Consider the following 24669-nt stretch of genomic DNA (forward strand, 5'->3'; position numbering starts at 1 on the left):
ATGTCTCATAGACTTAGTGTGCTTGGTCTCTGATGCTGTGGAATTTCTCCTAGTTATTGCAAAGGCCTTATGAAGTGTGTGTGTGTGTGTGTTTTACCATTAAATAAGCAATATAGGATTGTACACTCTCTAGCATTGATTCTATAAATTTGGCAGACACAGGTCACAAATAAATTTCCCAAAAAGCTGCTAAATAACTGAAAGACCCTTGGATGTAAGTAGGTCATAGACTGCATCTATAAGTGCCAAGTAAATGTAGTAATATTTTAAGAGATTACTCATGAATTAAGGTTGGATCATTACAGGTTACAGGTAAGTTAGAGAGGAGACAAAACACCCACAGAGATAAGGTTCCCACTTAATAGTTCTGGGCCGTTCTACCATCCATACCCTTGTTTTATACCTGGACTCTAGGAGATAGTGCATGAAGTCGAGTAGATAATTATGAGTAAATGAGATTAAAGGAATAAGAACTCTGGAGTATATAGATATCAGAATAACCCCAGAAAGAATGCAGTTCAAGATACATTAGTTATATGTATGTGTGTGTGGGTATGCGCATGTAAGTGCAGTAACAATAAGGTCAGAAGATGGCAATAGTTCACCTGCAACTAGAATTACATGTGGTTATAAGCTGCCTGATGTAGGTGCTGGGAACCAAACATGGACTTTCTGCAATAGCCACAAATGCTCTAAACTACCTAGCCATCTCTCCAACCTGCCTCAAGATATGTTTTCAAAGTTGATCCACACTTTGTATGTAATCAGTATCCAAAAAAAAAAAAAACAACTCACATGAATTTGATAGTTCCACTTCAATGGCTCTTATATATCATTCAGAATGCCATGGAAGAGGAGTAAAAACATAGATAAGATGTTTTCGCCTATTAATTTTGTGACTACTTTCCCACACAGCTTCTGACAAATCATTATGAAAGATGCTGGAAATACTACTGCCTGCCTGGAGGGTGGGGCAATTTTGGTGCTGCCTCAGAAGAAGAACTTCATTTATCAAGAAAGTTATTTTGGGGCATTTTTGATGCTTTGTCTCAAAAGGTAATTGAAGGTCTAGGGGGATTTATATGCATCGATAAAGCAATAAACATTCTCAGGTTCTCTGTAAGATGGTATTTATAGTGGAATAATGTCCTTATTAATCAAGACTTGAATAGTGCTGGGTATGATGGTACATGCCTATACTCCCAGCACAGAGGAAGTTGAAACAGGAGCCTCTCAAGTTTAAGGACAACTTGGGCTGCATAGATGAGTCTCTGGTTGGGTCTGGATTATAGGTGTGACTCTGTTTCAACAAAACAAAAGAAGGGAAAGTTACCTTTTTTCTGTTTTTCTCCTTTTTAATAATGCATGTTGAGAATACTCTATACATTGATTTTCAGTAATCATCATTGTTGCATATTCCTTGTGATTGTAACAATGTTTCTAGAATGATAATAGTGGAGAAAGGTAGGAGAGCAGACATGTGGTTGATTGGTGTTAGTGATAGAATATGCTGACACAAAGCAACTTGGAAGAGAAAGGGTTTGTCTTGCTTTATAGTTCCAGAGGAGATACAGCCCATTGTTTTAAAGTTTCTATTGCTGTGAAGAGGCACCATGACCATGGCAGCTCTTATAAAGGAAAACATTCAATTGGGTTGCTTATAGTTCAGAGGTTCAGTTCATTATCATCATGGTGGGACATGGTGGCATACATGGTGCTGAAGAGGTAGCTGAGAGTTCTCCATCTTATGTAGGCAACAGGAAATGGACTGAGATTTTGGGTGAATCTTGAACATAGGCGATCTCAAAGCCCGTTCCCGATGGTGACACACTTTTTCCAAAAAGGTCACACCTACTCCAACAAGGCCACACCTCTGTTTTCTATGAGTTTATGGAGTCCAGTTACATTCAAACTACCATATCCATCATGGCAGGGAAGGCATAGCAGCTGGAATGAGCCCACATGGCAGTTAGGAAGCGGTGAGGGGGAGGAAAAGAGGGAAAGGGAGACAGAAAAGAGGGGAGAGAGAGGGCACTGTATAGTGGTATTTTTCCAGCAAGGATCCATCTTGTAAAGGTTCCATGACGCCAAAACAGTGCCACTAGTTAGAATTCAAGAGCTCACATAGATGAGCCTGTGGGGGATGTTTATCAACAAGCCACAATGAGAGTCATATAGATAATAGCTTACTATCATTGTTCTTTCCCCAGAAATATGAACAAGAACTTTTCAAACTGGCCCTGCCTTGCCTGAGTGCAGTTGCGGGAGCTTTACCTCCAGACTACATGGAGTCAAACTATGTCAGTATGATGGAAAAACAGTCATCCATGGATTCTGAAGGGAACTTTAACCCACAACCTGTTGATACCTCAAAGTATGGACTCTTTCTATTGCAGCAGATTTTTATTGTAAATGATGTGTGCAGTCTGAAATTGAATAAGGTACTGAAGTGAACTTTCTCTGGTACATGCCCCCTTTGAGTAGGAGCCCCTTGAATTTGTCAGATGGCTGTAAAAATAACGGTGAATATACCAATATCAGAAATGGGTGTGTACCCCCTAGGGTGCTCTTTGCTGAAGGAGGAGTCTCAGTGGATAGCCACATTATAATATCTAGGAGAGGGAGGCTCAACAAAATGCATACGTTTTATTAGTTGAAAATTTAACTGAAGTCAGTACCCACAATCAACCCCATCTTTAGCTGAGGATAGTTCCAAAGTGTTACTGCAGTGATGTTCCTGAATAACAGGGTCATTTCATCCATCACAGCATCTTGGCCAGGCTCAGGTTCTGTTGATGATATCCCACATCATAAAGAGATGGAAGTGGAAATTGGCACAAGAAGTAAGCATATAGCCAGAATGTGAATATAACTGATAGCCTTGAACTGATATCAAACATATGATCTCTGTCAAGCTTCATACATGCACTTAGTTTCCTAAGTTGGTCTACAAATGGGGATGCATGGAATACATGGGTGCTTCATGTGTTTGAAGTTTGAGTAGGACCACAGCTCCCATTTTTGAGGAAAGCTGCTTCTTAGGTTACTGATGCCGTGGTAACTTGGGAAGACTAGTTAGCAAAGTAGTACCATGCTGGTTATTGACTATTACTTCAGTCAGTCTAAGACTGAACTTTGAGGCTTCATGGCAGCTCCCAACTGTTTTATCCCCCGAAACCAATCAGGTTATCAACCCAAGTGATGTGGCATTAATCTAAGAATGTCGTTAAAGTACATGCTTGATATTACATGACAGTCCCGTGAGAAAAGTGTCCACCCCTAAGTGTTTGGATTATGTGATTGGTCCTTTGTATTTCTTTCAAAGTAAATCATCAAACAACACAGAGTAACATTATTCCTTGGGTAAGTGTCTGGTCTGCTCACATACAGAATAATTTAGGATTTTCAGGAGAATAATATAATGGTTTTGGTGTTGATTAATGAAATCCAATTAACAAGTCTTGGGCATGCATGATAATTTACTTGGGTTTGCTTTCTAGGGCAAATTTTCAATATAAGTTTACATGGTGATTTGAATAATTTCTACTTGAGTATGTTTCTTAAATATGTGTTTGTTGGTTACTAACTGATAATTTTCCTGGCAAAGATCAGAAAATGATCACATTATGTTTGTTTTTATTTAGAACTCATTCCCAAAGTTAACTGCCTACTAAGTTGTATTTATTAAGGAGATAAATGTATATTCAATTCTTTATTCATAGATAGATTTGATATTCACATGTCTTAATATTTATCAGTAGACCCATTCATCAATTGCACATGCGGGACATGAATAGGATAAATATTTATTGAAGTAAAAAAGGGAATCAGGAATAAATATTGTCAAATAATAAAGCAGATGTTTATTAATTAATTTTCACTGTAGCCCTAATTAGTAACATTTTGCAATGTTATCTGTATGGAGGACTGATATCAAAAAATGTTAACTCATAACTAATTATATAAAATTAAGTTTAAAATGTGGCAGATTGGAAATCAACAGTGTTGTTCATTCATAGTTTAATAAACAGAGTTTAAAAAGACAAAATAACTCCTTATAAAAAAGAAGAAATCATATTTTCAAACTTACTGAATGTTGGTTTGTGTTTGTTTTCATTTTCTTGTATAATCTATTGTTTTAATATTTGAATAATTTTAACTAACATATATCTTATTACATTTATTTTATATTAACACATTAATGATGTCTCAAATGAATAGATAGACACGATGTGCTTGACACATTGTTTGGAAATGTGAAGAAGCAATTCTTTGTTACAACTATTTTGTAACAGTTGAGTTGAATAGAATCTGAGTATTACTCAGCTGTGAGTAAATATGAATGCATTTGCCTGTGAATTCTGCAGAATGCCAAGCTCTTTTCCTTTATGTTTCTTGTAGCATTACAATTCCTGAGAAGTTGGAATACTTCATTAACAAATATGCAGAACATTCCCACGATAAATGGTCCATGGACAAGGTAAAAGTCAAAAGTGCTGTCTTCCCAGGCTACCATTGTGAATGCCTGGTGCTACTCCAATATATACAACTATGCCAACTTTCTCTTTGTGTATGTGTAGTGTATATGTTTGTGTATGCATGTCTATTCATTTACATGTGTGCATGAAGTGATCAGACTCTGACTTCATTGACTGCATCACTCTCTCTTTTATTTCCTTTGAGATAGGGTCCTCAGTGACTCTAGAACTTTCCATTTCATCTAAATGGATCTACCTATCTTCATTGCCCCAAGTTCTGGGATTACAAATGTGCACCCCCATACACACTTGTTCTCACTAAGCTATATCCCAAGCCCCAACTTTTTCTTTTAAAGAGAAAGCTACATCCAAATTAGTAATGGATGTTTAGTTACAAGATGTTCATGTTAATACTTAGATGATTTCTCTGTAATAAATACATGACAATCTGGAAATTTTAACATTTCTAAAGATCAGTTTATTGAATTTCAAGTGTCATGTATAAATATGTATTATTTGTGGGGTAAAATATAAAACCACCAGAGGATTCAGGAAAAAGTTGAGATTTTTTAAAAAAAATCTCCACATTAAATTTAGTTAAAATTTAACTTTTAACTAAACTTTGTTTTTTTATAGGAAGTTTTACATTAGATGAGCGATACTTAAAATTTATGTGTATATGTATGAGTTGTACATGTGAGTACTTGTTTGTTTGTATGCTTGCATGTATGTCAATCTGGGTGGGTGAATATGCCTATGCATGTATGAGTGCCTATGCACATACGTGTGTGTGAGTGCATGTGAGTGTGTGTGCACAGGTATGTATATGAATGTAGGGGCAGAGGTTGATGTTAGATATCCTCTATCATTGCTCACCTTAGTTTTTGAGACAAGGTCTCTTCCTCAGCCCTGAGCTTACTGATTGGGTAGACTGGCCAGAGAGCTCCAGAATTTGTCTTACCTCAAGTTCTCTCAAGTGCTGGGTTACACACATGCACTGGCTACCACATCCAGCTACATTGGTGTGGGGATCCAAACTCAGATTGTCATTCTTGTACAATAAGCACTTTACCAAAAGAGGCATCTCCCCATAATATGGAGTCTTAAGCATTGGTGAGTTTTTACTTTCTATACATCTGTCCACTAAATATAGAATACATCTACCGAATGGTATCTCTAAGGAAGATGGTACAAGGAGAAGACTCAATGAGTTGTATCCTACCAGATGATTCTCATTTCACTTGAGTTCAGTTTCTGTTTGAGAGGGAATGGTGATCATAAATTTGTCAGAGATATTGAGTTGACGTGGTATAAAAGTCTAGCATGCACATATATAGCCGTGAAGTGAAAATCATACAGGGAATGCCCCAAAGGATGCTTGTGTCCTGAGATAAATCATTGACATGGCATGTCTCTTTCCTAGTTTGATATCTATTGCTGTGATAAACACCAGAACCAAAGCAGCTTTGGAGAAAGGGGTTTATTTAGCTTATGTATCGTAGTTTATCATTGAGGGAAGGCAGGGTAGGAACTCAAGCAGGACAGAAGCAGAAGCCAGATAGGTACTCCTCATAGTTTGATCACTTTGCTTTCATATATAACTTGGGACCACGTGTCCAGAGATGGTGCCACCCACAGTGAACTGGACCCTTCCACATGAATCAGTGGGGAAGGAGATGCCGCCCCCCCCCACACCTAACTTAGGCCAGTCTGGTGGTGGCAAGTCTTCAGCTGAGGTTCCCCTTTGGTTGGTGACTCTTATTTGTGTCAAGATGACAAAAAGTAGCCCGGACAGTCTTATGCTTTGCTCCCCGGTGTGCTGTGAATATCTGCTGCTTCTTTTCTCACAGAAACTCTTTCTGTCTGTGTGGTGATCCTGTGATTCTGTGTGGGAGAAACTAAGTTTTATCAGGAAGATCACTCAAGAGTCACTTTGACACAATGACTCCATTGCACACTGCGTGTCTGGGATGGGGAAAGAGTGAGAAATGCCTTGGGAAGGAAGTCCTAAACTGGTTCAGTCTAGCTACCTAGACTTTGAGAGCTAATGGTGGTTATGGGCAAATGATGCTAAACCAAACTGGTCAAATTATTGGAGAATGATAATGTCTATCTCATTGATAGACGATGGGGTAGAGAAATGAGCAAATAGGAAATGTTATTCCAAGGTACTACCGATTTGCATATTTTTTCTCTTTTTTTTTTATTAAGATTTTTTTTTTTTAAATCTAACCCAACTTTTCATAGACATGCATGCATCACTGATCAGGGCTTAAGATTTGTCTGAATAATTAACACCAGTCTTTGATCCCTATAGCCTCTTTGTAGGGAATTACGCATGGGGCATAGTTAGACCTGATTTGTTTTAGGAAGACAGGGTGCATTTACTCTCTGGTCAAAGGAAGTCATTCCACGTGGCTACTGAAAGTAACACTAAGAGTGGAGTTGAATAAATTAGATAATTAAATTAAACTTAGACCTCAGCCAGACCAAAGTGGTCAGGCTTGTAATTCTAGATACTTGGGGATCTGAGGCAGGAGGATTTTAATTCCAAGGCCTCTCTTGGGACACAGAGTGCATTCAAGGCAACTTAGGAAGACTTCTCAGAATAAAAAATGAAAAACATCCTGGAAATGTAGCCCAGTGGGAGACAGCTTGCCTACTGTCTACAAAGCCTTGGCTTCAGACCCCAGCCACACCAAAACAAACAGTTGGCTTTAGTCATTTCTTAATCCACTTTAGAATTATTTTACCAAATAGTTACCAAACACATGTACATTTAAAATCACCAAAATTAATATATGTAAAACTATTTTTAATATTTTGGTTTTTTTTTTAGTTGGCGAATGGATGGATTTATGGGGAAATATATTCAGACTCTTCTAAGGTCCAGCCGTTAATGAAGCCATATAAACTATTGTCTGAAAAGGTGAGAGTTTTTTACCCTCTTAAATTGATAAAGTATTACATTTGGAGATATTTTTGTTTTGCATGTATTTGTGTGTGTGAGAGCATGGGTGCTTGTTCGTACGCACGCTCGTAAGTGTGGTCAGAGGATGACTTGTGAGGGTCGATTATCTCCTTAGCAGCCTTAGCTAGGTAACATTTCAGCTTTTTATACATCCCTTGAATGTTTTTATTTTTTTATTCATAACTATCCTGTGATAATCAGTTTTTGAATGAAGGTGGTTAATTTCAGAACAAATCATTAAATATTTTGAATTTTCATTTTGGGTTCATGATACTACTAATGCTTGAATTTTTTTTTTCTCTAGGAAAAAGAAATATATCGCTGGCCCATCAAGGAATCTTTAAAAACGATGCTTGCTTGGGGCTGGAGAATTGAGAGAACACGAGAGGGAGACAGTATGGCTCTTTATAACCGGACTCGACGCATTTCTCAGACAAGCCAGGTGAGAGTCATAGTGACAAATGAATAATTTGTGTTGTATACACACACATATATAGTTATAGTTTAATATATATACACATATTTTTATACACGCTTATATGTGTATATAATATATATGCATAACACATATTTACATTTTAATTTATAGATACACATATATATGTGTGTATATATATTTACACAATACATGTGTACACATATCCTCTACACACATGTATTTGCCGGCACTGGGGATTGTACTCAAGGCCTCATGCATGTCTAGTCAAGCACCCTACCACTGAGCTATATCCCTATCTCTAAAAATAATTTCCAATTTAATGTAGTGGTAGCTTTGGCTACTGGGGAGACTGAGCCAGGACTCTCACTTAGGCCTAGAAGTTTGAAGCCAGCCTTGTCAATATAGCAAGATCCTATCACAAATATTAATAATGATAGCAATAATACTAATAATTAACTCTGGGATGTAGCTTAATTTCTAGGGTGCTAGTTTAGTATTTATAAAGCCCAGGGTTCAATTCCTGGCACCCTACAAATGCAGGCATGGAGGTATATGCCTGCAATACCAGTGCTTGGGAGGCAGGAGCATAGGATCAGAAGTTCAAGGGCACCCATGACTGTGTGGTGAATTGAGGAAGACCCTGTCTCAAAATGAAATAACAAAAGTAGTATCATTTTCCTGAGATACTCTGATGGTGCAATGAGATAAGTTATGAACTTTATACATGATTACTCCTTGATAATAAGTTGACATTAACATTCCTGATTTCAAGAGAGCACATGCTTCAGGTCAGATGAAGTGATAGAAATAGAGTAGGTTGAGACAAATGGCCAGGAAATGTCAGAGTAGTAGTAACCAGATATGATTACCATGGAATCTAGGGCTAGTCAGCAAGACAATAGTTTCGTTGAGTGAGCTAAAGAGCTTAGGAGTGCTGGGACAGCAAAGAAACAATAATTAATGTGGTTGCTGCCGCTGAATAGCTGAATCGTGGCTTCCAATGGCCTCCACATTCTGGTTGTGCTCACTGCACAGAACTGTAGTGAAGATAGTGGGGGAACAGACCAGCTCTAGGGTCAGCCCTTAGCCAATGTTCTTGAGCATATATGTGGGCTGAGAGCACTGTGCTGAGGGACTGATGTCGATCGTCTAAGTCATGCCTGCCTTTGAGATAGGCTGTGCGTTTAGTGGTGGCTCCATTGTGTAGGAGCAAATGTAGTTTTGAAAGTGGCAAGTGACTTGACTTGGACCACGAATGTTATCTTGTCAATCTTGTCAGATACAAGCATGATATCACTTATACTGCAAGACATTATCAGTTGCCTGTGCAAGGGGACAAACAATGACAAGGACTGACAGCTGGCTGGGTGAAGAATGGGTGATTGTGCAAAGTTATCTAGTTCTGTTTCTGTCACTGTGATAAAGGACGTAAGGGAGAAAGGTCTATCTCAGCTCACAATTCCAGGTTATAGATCATCACAGTGGAGGTGATAGCATGAGCTTGGGAGAGGCACCACCCCACACCCACAGTCAAGAACAGAGAGAAATGGATCCTCTATGTTCATATACAGTTAGGATAGCTAGTCTGAAGGTGCAGAGTCATACCAATTTTATACTTTCACTATCAATTATGTTTTTATGTGTTACTGAACACACATGCATGCACACACTCATGCTCTCTCTCTCTATCACACACACACACCCCTATGGGCACTCACAGAGACACACAGAGACACACACACAGAGATTAATGTTAGAGTTATAACTAAACTAAAAGAATAATTATTTTTCTACCCCCTTTCATGACTCATGTGCTTGTTATTTGAATTCCATTCTTCCCTATCATGTGCTACTTTTAATAAAAGAATAAACGTGATGATGAAATATTTTAAGACAGAGCTAAAGATCTGTAAGAAGACCCAGAGTTTGTGTCTTCCTCACTGTTTAGAATTAGAAAAGGGATGGAATGGCAATAAAGCTGTGGAAGTTGACAGTAGATGTCTTCTTTTACTGGTCTATTTCTGTGTGTCTTTGTGCACTCATCTCTGTGTGCGGTTGCACACATGTGAGTGCTGCTTTCGGCAGAGAACTGAAGACAGTGCCTCTTGTGGAGAGCAAATATTGTGTCGTGGGTGTTGGTTTCTGCGGGCCGTTGGGCAGAGCCACCTTAGGGATGAATTTAGCCTTTCCCTGCTTTCCTTTCACCCAGGACTTCTTTTATTTTTCCAATTTACACTTTAGCAAGTTAATTTCCATATCCTCCAAACATCTTGATGAAGATCCCAAAGGGTAATGCCAAGTGCAAATTCTCAATTAAGGAGGTACTATGTTTTCCTAGTTGCTCCTCCAATCAAATTTTGCATAGGCTTGGTATCCTTGGTAAACTCTCAAGCCAGATTCACATAGAGGGCCACAAGAGAAACAAAAGGTAACTGCTAAACAGAAGGTGCATTAAGGCTAAGTGCTAGCACTCTGGAGCCAGGCCAGCTGCAGCTAGCTCAGCGGGATTCTCCCATCAGGTGTCCTGTCCCTAAGAGCAGGAGTTATAGGCAGTCCTAATCCCCTAATGTGGGTGGTGGGGAATGCAAACACTGAGCTGTCTCTCTAGCCTCTCTCTCTTTAAAAAAAAATTACTAGTTTTGGTTTCTTTATTATTATTTTTTGAAATTTCATGCATGTATCTAGTCTCTCCATTCTGGAATACGGACTGACTGATCTCGTGCAGGTAACCACAGCTGCTGAGGGTTCCTGTATGCAATGGCCCAAGTCAGCTCCAGAAGACAGCCTTTCTCAGTTTTCCGCCATGTCCTCTGGTCCTGCCCTCTCTTCTGTGATAGTCTCTTGGCCGTGTGTGTGTGTGTGTGTGTGTGTGTGTGTGTGTGTGCATGCCATGTGCACGCAGGGAGGTGATGCTAAATCAGTCACAAATCTATGTTTTAGCCCCTACCCACTGTAAAAGGAGCTTCTAAGACCAAAGATGAGAGCAGCAGAAATATATAACTATCAGTATAAATATTTACATCCAGTTTTTAAAAGTAAAAATGCAGAAATTATATAAGTCTGGTCAGTGAAGATTTCGCTGTAAGCTATTAAAGGCTACATGGTACAGTTGTTTAATCTGAGTTGGGCCCTGCTTGTCTGTACAACTGACCCACAAACAGGAGTTTAAGTGTTGAGCTCTTCAGCTCTTTGTAGCTAACCTGGTTTGGTGGGAAGCTCAAGGCTACTGTGGTCCTTGGCTGGGAATACAGTGCAGGACGTGGGACTCATCACATGCTGCTAATTTAATAATTAGCTTTTTAGAAGGTCCTTCCTGAGGTATTACAATTAATTATTTAATCGTAAGTGATTTGAGATACTCAAAACTTAATTTAATGTGTCCTTGAAGTTACTCTGTTGCTTTTACCACAAAAAACATAGACGCTTGTACAGCATTTCTGAAGACTCTTTCTGCAGGTTTTAACAAGATGCTTTTCTGTTTTTGAACAAATTGTCCAGGTGTCTATAGATGCCGCGCATGGGTATAGCCCTCGTGCTATTGACATGAGCAACGTTACACTATCCCGGGACCTGCATGTAAGTATCCAGGCTTTCACAGTAGTGTCCAAAGCTCAGTTATAAAAAGCAAACCAGAACACTTTCATGTGCATTTTATAGCATGTATTGTTTCATCATGTGATCAGTCTGTAGATTTCATGGTTATTAAACACTTAGCCTTTTAGCACCCTAGAGGTTGATAACATAAGCTCGTATGTGGTTTCACCCTTTACAGTTTCCATTACTTCTTGTGGTCTGAAATGTTCAGCAGCTGCTACTTCCTGTTCTGAGGTCCATGATGGACCCTGTAATCATCCTGCTCCATTCCACATGAGTTTCTCCTGTGTTCAGTAGTTTTATGTTGTTTGTACTGATCTCTGTGTAGTCATGCAGTAGCTGTCAGGGTCATCAGATTGACTATCCAAATAGAGCAGTGCTTGTGTTCAGTTATCCTTATTCTACTGTATGATGGCTCCAGACTGCAGTGATGCAGAGGAGGCCCGAGGCTTGGAACTTGGCAGGAAAGATGAACTCTACTGCAACATGGCAGCCCTACAGGGCATGTAGACCAAGACATATATACTGTACTACATATCTGGTACTATCCGAGGTTTCAGGCTTTACTGGAGCCTTGTTGAGACCCATGCAGGATAAAATAAAGGTTCTACTGTACAACGTTTTAAAGAATGTGTCCTTGGGACTGAAGAGATTGCTCAGTGGTTAAGTGTACTTGTTGCTTTCAGCAGCTCACAAGTGTCCAACCACAGAGGATGTGACCTTCTCCTCTGCTCACTGTGTGTGTCTACACATACACCACACACACATTGTGGGTGTCTATAGACACACATACATATACACAATGTGAGTGCCTACAGACATGTACACACGTTGTATGTGCACACACACACATGTACACACATTGTGGGCTCCTACAGACACACAAACATATACACACACATTGCGGGTGTCTATGGAGACACACATATGTTGTGGGTGCCTACACACGTACACACACGTACACACACAGACACACACATGCACTTACACATAAATATAAAAGTGCATGAGAAAAGAGTAAATAATCATGAGGACTCTGTTTAATAACCACCTATTAAAGACTGCATATTTTACGTTGATCATCTATGGAAATTGATCACATTTCATTTGTCTCATCTGTAGCCCTGTTTGCTCTGTGTCATTCATGGATGTGTTTTGAAATGACTGATTTGAATGAAAGATAAAAATTTATTTCCGTAGAGCTTAAGTTAGCAAGTTAATGTACAATATTGATCTTGATATGATTAGTGTTAGTCAAAGGGAATGAACTAAAGGTATAAATCAGAACTTCTTGTGCTGTTAAAATGCTTGGTTTACTTTTTATTCTTGCTCATGTAGGAACCAATTAAAATGACACTGTAATTTTGATTTTGGTGAAGGAGCACAAGAATATTAGAACATTTCCCTCAGAATGTGAAAGAAAAGATCATGTCCAGTCTAAGACTCTCCGTTTGGTTTAGACAAATAATAACCTAGAAGTAAAATTTTTATCCATAGTGTTCTTCTTATTTATTATTTAATAAGGTACATCTTGGTTTATAAAACTTTATGACCTATAACACAAGTTTGTATTTATGTCTATTTTCTGTCTATATCCGTAGCTATTTTGAAGATTCATTGTTGAATTTAAAAAGATGTTTTTAAGCATAATGAATAACAAAGGCTGTTCTCATTAAGTCCAGTTTGGTGATATTTACTGTGTAATTTCTCAAATCATTAAAATTCTATGGAATTGATTTTCCAACTGAGAGTGTTGTGCTTTACTACATTTCTTTAAGATATGTCTGTGTGTCACACCTGATCAGATGATTCTGTCCTCTTTTTATTTTTTATCTACTTATTTTTACTGAAGAATCAATTAACTTTTCGAAATTTGGTACATTGTAGGCTATGGCAGAAATGATGGCTGAAAACTACCACAACATATGGGCCAAGAAAAAGAAAATGGAGCTGGAATCCAAAGGTAGTGTTTCCTAGAGACCTCTATTAAAACCCCTGAGAGCTGGAATCCAAAGGTAGTGTTTCCTAGAAACCTCTATTAAAAACCCCTGAGAGTTGTGCTAGAGGAGTGTAGGAGCCAATGAAGTGGGTATATGTTTTTGCTTAAGACCCCACCATATCTTCATATAAAAAAAAATGATTCAGCCGGGCGGTGGTGGCGCACGCCTTTAATCCCAGCACTCGGGAGGCAGAGGCAGGTGGATCTCTGGGAGTTCGAGGCCAGCCTGGTCTACAAGAGCTAGTTCCAGGACAGGCTCCAAAACCACAGAGAAACCCTGTCTCGAAAAACCAAAAAAAAAAAAAAAAAAAAAAAAAAAGATTCAAACATGCCTGCATCCAGAGTCCACAAGAAAGTATAATTTCCTTACTGTTAATGTGTTTTCCTTGCGCTTTGGGATTTTAATGGTGTATTTTTTCCTCTTTGTATCTTAAAGCTATCTGAATTTATACTAATTTATACTACTATTCAAGTATCTGAATTAGCATCAAAGGGCTGGGTACAGTTATTAATGTGTTGTATTCCTTAGATGGACTACGATCCTCATATCTAAGCTTTCATCAATCTCATGTGTTTTATGCCCTATCTCAGCCTCCTCCTTCTGTTTATACTACATATGTTATTGCCACTTTCATGATTGCATTTGTTCTTTTCTCATTCTCTCTAGTTTTATTTTTAGTCCTGGGGATTGAACTCGAGTACTTGAATGCTAGGCCAGTACCTTAGGTACATCTTCTGCCAGGCACATATATGTCCTCAGCCTTCTTTTTATTTTTTCATTTGAGATGGAGTTACCATGAGATTGAGGCTGGCTGGAAACTTAGTGGGTATCCCAAGCAGGCTGCACTCCTCTTGCCTCACTCTCCTTTTTTCCTTTATCTTTTAAATGTTTTTAGTTTCATTTCTACTATTTATGTGTAGATGGGAATGCAGTGCCCCTAGAGGCAGGAAGAGGGCATCCTATCCCCTTGAGCTGGACTTGCAGATAGTGGTTGCCATGTATGTGCTGGGAAGCAAAGTCAACGGTGGAAGAGCAGGGGTTCTCTTAATCACTGAGTTATCTCTTCAGTTCCCTTTCTCCCCTTTAAAAAGTACCAAAATGCTCATGAAATCTTTTCATAAATTACTTATATAAATATATTATTCAAGCCAGTGCATTCTACGTGGAGTTTCTTGTATTGTTTCTCATTTGGCTTTAATCTGTGCACATTTTATATGTGTGTTTGTATATGTGTAGGTGTTAAGATATATTATTGTTTGCATATGTTATTTGTATGTGTTTGTATATGTATGTGCTTGCATTTGGGTGTGTGTGTTTGTATATTTCTGTATGCATATGAGGCTAGAAGTACTCAGTGATTTAGCATGGAACTTGCAGTTTTATTTCTGCCCATTCTGATTTCTTTTACCATCATTGCAGCTGTTTATAAATGTATTCACTTTAGAAAAACCTGAAGAGAGAATTTTATTTTGTCCACTCTGGTATTTGGTTGATGTGGGATTCCCCTCTGTATGCTGTAATTACCATTAATGAATAAAGAAACTGCTTTGGATCTATAGCAGGGCAGGTCCTGCTTAGGTAGATGGGGAAAACTAAACTGAATGCTGGGAGGAAGAAGGCAGAGACAGAGAGATGCCGTGTAGCTCTGCCAGAGACAGACACAGGAACTTTAGCCAGTAAGCCACAGCCATGTGGCGATACACAGATTAATAGAAATGGGTTAAATTAATATCTATGAATTAGCCAATAAGAAGCTAGGGCTAATGGGCCAAGCAGTGATTTAATTAATACAACTTCTGTGTGATTATTTTGGGTCTCAACAGATGGGAACCAACACGTGGCCTCCTTCTACATTTGGTAATCTTTGTGTGCACTTGAGGAGTGTATGAAAGTTTAAGGGAGAATAAGAGGCCATAATAGAGATGTGTCTCATTAAGAGAAATAGGAGTGAAGACTGGGAATATAGCTCAGGACTTCCTAGCATACAGGACGTCTTGGGTTAATCCCACAAACATGCTAATGATGAAGTAGAGTAAAGAAAACAAAATGAATAGGAGCAGAGGAGTTAAGTCCGGCGGTTATTACCCGTGTGCCAACATCAGTGACAAGGGTTTAGGACTATGTTTATCTCTTATCCACTTTCATCATCACTTGGAATATTTTGCGCTGCGATGCTCTGCCCTGGAGTCAAGGGTTGAGCCTTCTTTCCCTTCCCATATGAACAAGTTCACAAGTTGGAGTGAGTACTGGCATGTTTTGGGTAGCATCCTGGGAACTCCTGCATATTCTTTCAGCAATCTCTGTAGCTTGCTCCTTTTCCCCTACATAACACACTCACACCTACATGATCAGTGGGGGAAAAATGAGTGATGGAAGAGCAAAATGGATTCCTCAGAGTCATACTGCTATTCAGATTTTCCCTTGCCCTCCTTATGAGTTCTCTTATTTTGCTTTTGAGACAAAAATCTCATGTAGCCCAGGGTGGCATTGAACTTGATACATAGCTAAGGATGACATCTAACTCCCGATCCTTCTGACACCACCTCCAGGTGCTGGAATTATGGGTGTGTACTGTTAGGAAAAATAATCCTAAGAGGGGCAGCTCCACCGGCGCAAAGAAATCCAATTAGGTCAGGTCAAATGCCCATCATTCTATTAAATACAGTGCTCTCAGACGGCCAAGTGCATGGCGAGGAGACAGGAAAGCAGGGAGCACATGCAAACCTGGAACCACATGTTTTTCCTCTGGTAGCCCACTTAAATACCCTGTGGGAGTGGTTCTGACCCTCCCCCAGGGATGGGTCAGGACCTGGCATGCTGGGATTTGGAGTCTCCAGACTTAACATGTTCTCCATATCTGGCTGATTATCATAATTTTTTTTAAAAAATATACTTACTTTCCACAAGTACTAAACATGTAGTATATCCAGGCTCTTGCTAGAAGCCACTGGTTAAAAAGCTTTTAATTTTCAAATATTAGATACTTAATAGTAATTAAGTTCTAACTTAGAAAGCCTACATGTTTTTGAGTGTGTGTCTGTGTCTGTTTGTGTGTGTTGTATATTTATATGCATACTGTGATCTTGAAGGTGCCACAAGAATTCCTTATTGAGGAGATTTTTCTTTTCTTCTCTCCTCGGGACAGAGGAATGAAGCATCACCCTGGTGCTTGTCTTAATATCTCTCCACTCAGCCATGCCTGCTTTATTGTCTATTACCACTCCTCATATTTAAGTTCCATCTGACTATAGAATGCCTTTGACTCTTTTTGTTCCAATGTGACAGCACATGAAACCAGTACTCAGTATTGCATATTTATTTTCAGGTTTGAAATGCCTGTTAGAAGACCCATGTACCATTGTCTGGGTGTAATCTCAGAGTATATGGCGCATGTTTTTTTTTTTTCTTGCCATTCTCTTAGGAGGAGGAAACCATCCCTTGTTGGTGCCCTATGACACACTGACAGCCAAAGAGAAAGCCAAGGACAGAGAGAAGGCTCAGGATATCTTCAAGTTCCTGCAGATCAGTGGTTATGCTGTATCCAGGCAAGTGGACACCCATCTCATGATTTCCAAATGTTCATTGGGATTCCAACTAAAGATGACCTCAGTGACCTGACTAAACCTTGGGGCCACTACATGATGCGTTCAGAATACACATCTCAGCTTCCCTTTGGTGGCTGTCATAGAGCACCTGACCAAAAACAGCTTAGAGGAGAAAGGGTTGATTTGATCTCACACTTCTGGGTAGCAGGCTGTCTTTAGCAAAGTCACAACGGCAGGCGGCTGAAGCTGTTGGTCACATCGCTGTCAAGAGCAGAGAAAAAGGAGTGCACACACAGTTAGTGCTTAGCAAGCTTTCTCTCCATTTCCATAACACAGGTCCCCCAAACATGGAACGAAGCCATCCACTTTCAGGGTTATTCTTCCCACAGCAATTTAGGGCAACCAAGGCAGTCCCCCCACAGACTTGCCCACAGGTCTAGACAATCCCCCATTGAGACTCTTTTCCTAAGTGACTCTAGGTTGTGTCAAATGGACAGTTGGCCCTGCTCAAGCCAGAGACAGCAGTGCCCTTAGCTGTTTTCATTTGTCACCTTCCATCATTTCAGCAAAATCTATAAGCAAAAGGAAAAAGACCCATACCTTATTTGCATAAATGCAATATTTTAACAAGTGGTATTGGAATGATTCATTTTAGTTTTGTATTTTATGCAAAATATTCCTGATAGGTAAACCTTTCTTTGTGATTAGCAATAAAAATATTGTTACCTTCAATTTTATGCGTAGTTTTTAAAATATTTTCTGATAGGTCATGTATATACATGTATACATGCTTATGTGTTTATTTTTGTTGTTGCAGAGGGTTTAAGGACCTGGATCTGGACACACCTTCCATTGAGAAGCGATTTGCCTATAGTTTCCTGCAGCAGCTGATCCGCTATGTGGACGAGGCTCATCAGTACATCCTGGAGTTTGGTAAGTAGCTGCTCTTGCTGCTCATCATCCAGCCTTTGCCATTCCTAGTGTGTGCAGCGTCAGGGTATGCCCACATTACATCCATCTCGGTACAAAGGAGCGCGTAACAGCCAGTAACCAAGTTTCTGGAGAGTGGATTGAATTTAAAAACTTGAAAATATCCATATATGAGAGCACATGGATTTCTCACACTCTGACAAAAGTTTGGTTATTCTAATACTTTCCTATTGTAAGTTTGTAATCACCTTCTGGCACATTTTTTTTTTTTCTGAATCAAACGTCATCAGCAGTGAGATGACCAGTATAAAGATTGTCCACATTTTGAACCTCTTGGTATTTATTTGTCTTGCTTTTGCAGTAGGGTCTCACTATGTAGTTAGCCCTGGTTGGCCCTGAACTTATATCAATGAGGCCAGTTTTGGATTCACAGAGATCTATCTACCTTTGCCTCCTGAGTGATGGAATATCAAGGCTTATGTTATCATACCTGGCTAAGAACAGCATTTTCCTACTGAAAATTTGAATACTCTGTGATGAGAGTTTCATCAAGGGGCCTTTCTGTGCCATTGCACAGTTATTTTACAGAGGTAGAGAAGATTTTGAGCTAGGGGAACCCTAATAGAAACATTAGCATCTCACCTTTATATTTCCTCCCTCCCTTCCTCCCTCCCTCTATATCTATTCCCATTTCATTTCTGCTGGTATGGTTCTATTCTCTCCAAACCTATTCATATTTTGTTAACATGTTTAATGTAAAAAGGGTATTTCTTATGCTTCTTGAAATAATTGGTACTTTGGTTGTGCCCAAAGCCATCTTGATATATTTTTACACAAGAAAGTCCCTTATAAAGACTTTTGCAAGCTAAGATACTAGAGGTACCTGCCCTGTAATACCAGCTACATGGGAAGTTGAGGCAGCAAGATTACAAGTTCAAGGTTTATCTGAACTACAGAGGTCAAGGCCAGCCTAGGTAATTTACTGAGCCCCTGCCTCAAAGTACAAAAAGGACAAAGGGCTGGAGATGCTGCCTACTGGTAGGGCATGTGCTAAGTATGTATTGGGTTCTTTGTTCTATCCCCAGGACCAGGGGAAAAATTCAAGTGTAAAACAAACAAACAAACAAAAATAAAAAACAACCAAGCAAAAAAACATATTCTTTTTCTTGTTCTGATGTCATAGAGTATCATGTCTTCTGTTGACTGGGGTTTTCTGTCCCGCCCGGTCCTACAGCCATTAAGTCCCAAAGAATCACACAGAGGTCTACATTAGTTATAAACTGATTGGTCAGTAGTCAGGCAGGAAGTATAGGTAGAGCAATGAGAATTCTGGGAAGAGGGAAGTTTCAGAGTAGTTACCACCCAGATGCAGAAGAAGCAAGATGTGACTGCCTTGCCAAGTAAGGTACCGAGCCATGTGCCTAACATAGACAAGATTGATAGGCTAATATAAGATGTAAGAATTAGTTCATAAGAAAAGCCTGAGCTACTAGGCCAACCAGCGTTTTATTAAAAAATAATACAAACAACAGGATAAAAGACTATTGTCCCACAGCAGTCTTCCATGAAAATTAAACTGAATTTGTACCTAAGATTTATTATCATCATCCCTATTTCTTTCCTTTTTTTTAAAAAAAAAAAGCCAAAAAGAAAACCTTTATTGCCAGATAGTGGCTGCCCAAACCATGCAGCCCTGAGCCTTACAGATCATTTACTTTTATACACAAAAACCATAACGTGGTTGGCACACTTCAGTTAATAAGAAGTGGAACTATAATGTCCAAAAGCAAAGCTAGTATATTTAGGGATATTTCACTTAGGTACTTTCCTGGAAGTATGAACTATATCTTTGACCCATTTTGGTAGGCATTGAGGACTACATGCTGGGTTTTAAGGTCAGAATGGTGCCTGTAACCTGGTACCAGTCATGCTAAGGGCTGAAGGCATGTTAAAGCTTTACCACTAAGCCACATTCCAGCTTCCATATTGAAACATCATTCCTATTTTTTAATTGCAAAGCTTTCCCCCTGGTACAAGCCAGTTTGAGTTTTACAAAATCTGGATGCTCATGTTCAACTCTGAACCTTTCTGTGTCGTACGAAGTTCTGCATATTGACAGGGTTGTTGTAGATTGTTATTACCTCTTCTGTGTATGTATGTACAGGCCATTTCTTTATGCAAGAGGGAGACAATGGAGACTGTTTTCAAAGCCAGTGTGCCAAGGCCATTCAGTTTCTAGCTTTGTATCTTTCTGTAAACCTTGGGTAAACCAGGAGTGGTTTTGTCTCACATAAAAAATCCTTTCTGGCGTAGTTTAGGGCCCTAGTTAGCAGGATCCTAATTTTGCAGCTGAGTAGTAACATTGTTTTTCTCTTACTCATTTCTGGACCAAGTGGCCTGTAGCTTCAGAGTTGATAGATGCAAAAGTGGGAAATAACAATGAAATGGGCCTATAAGGAGGGAGGGAAGGAGGAATGGGAGGGCAAAAATGAGAACAAAGTCTAGGGTGCAGAAGTGCTATGATGGAATCTGTTATTTTCATGCTAGTTTTAAAGCTTAATGAAAAGTAACTGAAAACATCAGAAGCCTTAGCATTCATGCCCATCTCTATCAAAGATTAGCATAAAACCTAACTAAGACTATTTGTCCAATGTTCTCACTGTGGTGCGTCCTAGAAGATGTGGCATTTTGATTTCCTAATTCCTACCAACAAATCTATAATACAGTGTTTTCGTTTTGTTTCTATTATTATGACAGGTACACTGGCCAACAACTTAGGTGAGGAAAGGATTCATTATAGCTTTGAACTCCAAGCCACAGAACGTCACTGTGGAAGGTCAAGGCAGGAAATTGAAGGCAGACTTGCTAATCTATACAGCATTGCCTCCAATAAGGAAATTTGCTTCATGGCCAAATAAATATGCAGTAACCATGGAAAATGGTGTTTTCTGGCTTGCAGGCAGGTTTATACTCAGTCAGCTTGGCTATGCAACCTAGGACCACCTGCCTACAGCATGGTGCTATCCAAGTGGGCTGTGCCCTCTGACATCAATGAACTATTCAAACAGTCCTCCACAGGTGCTCTCACAGGCCAGCTTGAAGTAGATCATTCTTCAGTTGACACTGCCTTCTCAGGGACTCCTGGCTGTGTCAAGTGGACAGTTAACAGTAGCCAGCACAGATGTCCATGGTGTGATTGTGCCCATAACTGTCATGTCATTATGAGTTGGGCATTAGTAGCTGCCTAATTTGGACCTGATTGGTTTTTTTTTTTTTTGAACTTTTTTTTTCATCACCGTGCTGAAGTTAGTCTTAACACCTTGGTTGGTGTTTTCTTTTCAGTTTGGTGGGCTGATACCTTTAGGAAGACATTTTAAGCTATGCGTTTTGTATGAATTTCTTAAAATGTTGGTCGCTCAACGTGGACCTAAAATCTCTCTCCTGTCTACAGATGGCGGCAGCAGAAGCAAAGGAGAACATTTCCCGTACGAGCAAGAAATCAAGTTCTTTGCCAAAGTACAGTATATGACACGTCTTGTTTCAGCTTCGGTGTTGACTGAATGAACCCATCACATCCTCACTCCCTTTTAGCATACACTTACTGTAAATGCTGCTCTCACTGCTAGTGCACACTCTCTGGCTGCAGGAAATACCTGCATGACTCATGCGAGAGGGGCCGGCCGGCCTGTGGGGTCCTTGTCCAGCACTTACCTTACACTCGCTCAGTTCTCCCCACCGCTCTCCCTACCGCGTTCTGTTCCTCACATGACTTAGTTGTCAGGGCCCGTGGGCCCAGACATAGAAAACTATTTTTCCTAACTCGACCGGGACGGAGGCACAAGAAATAAGCAGACACAGCTTACACCATCATCACAGAAGGGCATCTCAGGCTTCTCTCCATCCTGAAGATCTACTTGCATTTTTTATATCAAACATCTCTTAATCCCCTGGTCAACCAAGGTGGATACCTCATTAATATTCTCTTTCCTTGGAATGCACAGCTAGGGAAAGCACCTGCAACTAAGTTATCAGCTTCTGCAAACACCTCTCCCCAGGTGATCTACATTTGTAACAAAAGAGAAAGGAGCAGCACATCCTGGCTATTGTGAGGCAGTGACAGCCTGTCTGCAGGTCTATGTGACCACCTCAGGTGGACCTATGGCTTCAGGGCCTGGCTGCCACACCATATAGAAATATGGGCCTACACTTAGTTAGGCCCCCCACATCCACTCTCTAATTATTATGACTCTCTTGTGTGAAGTAGAAGTAGTGACCCAGTTTCTTAACATTTTGTACATTTTTCTGTTAGCTAATAAGCTTAATGGCGTATGAATGAGTGTATGGCTTCGACCGTAAATTCTTTGTTGCGGGATCTCAGTCTTGTTCCTCCACAGCTGAGATTTAGAGGATAAACCACTCATTGGAGGAGTACAAAGGGTTCTCCATTAACGGAGAAATTCAGCCCTTCCTTCAGTCAAGGAGTGGTGGAGATTAAAAACAGTGCACCCCGCCACTGGCTTATTTGCTTCCTTGGCTGTGTCAGGCAGTAGACTGGCCTGGGGATTGTCACAGATCCATTAGTGTCCCTTGGGTGCGTGTGCCTCTTAACAACATCTTGCAGGTAAGCTGAAGGCCCACTGCTACTGACCGTTTTCTTCCAATTCACTTGCATTGGTGAGGTTTCAGATCATTTTCTATAAACACGTTTGGTAGATTTTCAGATGGCATGCTTTTTAAATGATTAATATCTGCCTTCAGCTATGTTTCCAGACTTACACCTTTTGTTGGGTCTCTTGTCTTTTCTTTCCACTCACTATAGAACTCAGAGTTTAATTCAGTCATCTAAACATACGGTTTATGCCAGGGTGCATATTGTTAGTGATGAATAGACCAAAAATAGATTGATAGATAACAAATAGAGAAGTAGATTGTTGGTAGACATATAGACCAGTCAGTTCCAGCCAATACATGATTATAATCCCCTCTTGACACCCAATTATCAGAAATAATATGTATTCATGATACTAATATACCTTTAAATTGCCTACCCACCCAGCACCCCTAGTTTTTGCTTGTAGATGTTTAATGTGGCTTAATTTCATTTTCAATTTTGATCAAGTACCTAAGTCTGCCAGTCAGTATATTCAGGCTCTATTATGACTTTCAAGAGAGTCATAAAATTGTGTATTTAAGTCACTCAGTATAACTATTTTATACTACAGGGTAGGAAAAAAAAAACACTATACCTAGCAAATAGAGTAGCAGACAATTCTAGAGGTCAGAAAAATGACAGTATGGATCTGGAATTCCAACTCTGTTTCTTGTGATCTTTTGCCTAAAAATCTTTGAGAGAGGAGAGAGAGACAGGGAGACAGAGACAAAGTGTTCTGTCTAAAATTAAAGCCTTAGAGGGGTAGAGAATAAAAGATTTTTCTCTAGTGAGGAGATCAGAAAAGGTCTGCCTACCGAATGGAGCACCTCTGAGCAAGGTCTGCCAATGGGGAGTCAGAAGTGCCCTTCACAGGGAGGAAATTGGGTGTGCCAAGATGCGTGCACAAGTGCATAGAGCAGGAGGAAGAGCCAGCCCAGGGCAGTGGAGCTAAATCTGAACACAACAGGGACTTTGACTTTGAGAAAGGGTAGATACCATGTGCATTGTGCGGGAAGCAGGCAGCAGTGTAGTTTTGAATGGGTCTCCTATTTCATTTTTCATTTAACATCTACAAAGCAAAAATGAAGGCGATAACCACACACAGTATGCAGTAGGACAAACAGCATGATACTACCCCTGTGGCAGGTCTCACATACAATGGCATCTTGATGTGTGGTAATCCTGGGAATTTGAGAGCCTTTTGGTCATGGAACTATATTGTACAAACTCTATCAAGTGCGTATCATTTTGAGAAAATAGGAGACTAATTCTGAACTGTTCAAAATTGCTATGTTCTTCATAATTAAACTCCAGCAATCCTACTCTGCTCCGCCCATACTCACACACATGCATATAAGCATGTACATATGTATGTATGTACACACACTTGAGCTGGAGATGACAGAAGCGAATCAGCATGGGCGCAGTATTACACAGGCACAGATCTCCATAGGCTCTGAGTATTTGTCCCCACCCCCAGTAGTCCATTCTGTAGATCTGTTTTCTATTCCTCTCTTTCAGGTCGTTCTTCCGTTAATTGATCAGTATTTCAAAAACCACCGCCTGTACTTCTTGTCCGCGGCAAGCAGGCCTCTCTGCACTGGAGGACACGCATCCAACAAAGAGAAGGAGATGGTGACGAGGTACAGAGCTATGGCTGCAAAGCTTTCTAGTTCATTTCTTCGTGTTTGTGTTTAGGTCAGAGAACCCCAGGACCTTGAGCAGGGCTGGGAGGAGAGTCTCCTCTCCTGAGTCTCATGCTCGGTGGGGAGAGGTCCTGCACATTAACATTTGTGTGTGTTAGACACAGATCTGCTTCTTAAAGGGAACAGTAACAGAAGAAACAAAACACCTTCCAGGCAGATTATGTAAGGGTACTGTCTCCATCCCATCAGTATTAAACAACAGGATCTCCAAGAAGACCGGGGAAGAATCTCCATAATGGTATTTATGAAATAATTATGCTTTGAACATTAGTTTCTTTGATTTTTGTCTTGGCGATCTGTTTTGGACAGCTTTCACGTTTTAATGAAGGTAATGCCCTACTTAGACACTATTAGT

General features: G+C 39.9%; 1 protein-coding gene across 8 annotated transcripts in view; it reads left to right on the plus strand.

The window, feature by feature from the left end:
• The window catches only part of Ryr2 (ryanodine receptor 2), a 570252-nt gene that overhangs the window by 414108 nt on the left and 131475 nt on the right, over positions 1-24669 (plus strand). For all 8 annotated transcript variants that reach the window (XM_041630688.1, XM_041630687.1, XM_041630690.1 and 5 more), the window contains 11 exons: positions 916-1056; positions 2211-2374; positions 4402-4480; positions 7318-7407; positions 7754-7891; positions 11387-11464; positions 13370-13445; positions 16904-17027; positions 17845-17960; positions 21409-21473; positions 24130-24251. In XM_041630688.1, coding sequence (XP_041486622.1) covers positions 916-1056; positions 2211-2374; positions 4402-4480; positions 7318-7407; positions 7754-7891; positions 11387-11464; positions 13370-13445; positions 16904-17027; positions 17845-17960; positions 21409-21473; positions 24130-24251 — 1193 coding nt within the window. The remainder of the gene's footprint in view (positions 1-915; positions 1057-2210; positions 2375-4401; positions 4481-7317; positions 7408-7753; positions 7892-11386; positions 11465-13369; positions 13446-16903; positions 17028-17844; positions 17961-21408; positions 21474-24129; positions 24252-24669) is intronic.

The sequence above is a fragment of the Microtus oregoni genome, unplaced genomic scaffold (assembly GCF_018167655.1).
Source record: "Microtus oregoni isolate MIOR12 unplaced genomic scaffold, Mior012 000035F_ref0000213, whole genome shotgun sequence".
NCBI classification, from domain to species: Eukaryota; Metazoa; Chordata; class Mammalia; order Rodentia; family Cricetidae; genus Microtus; species Microtus oregoni.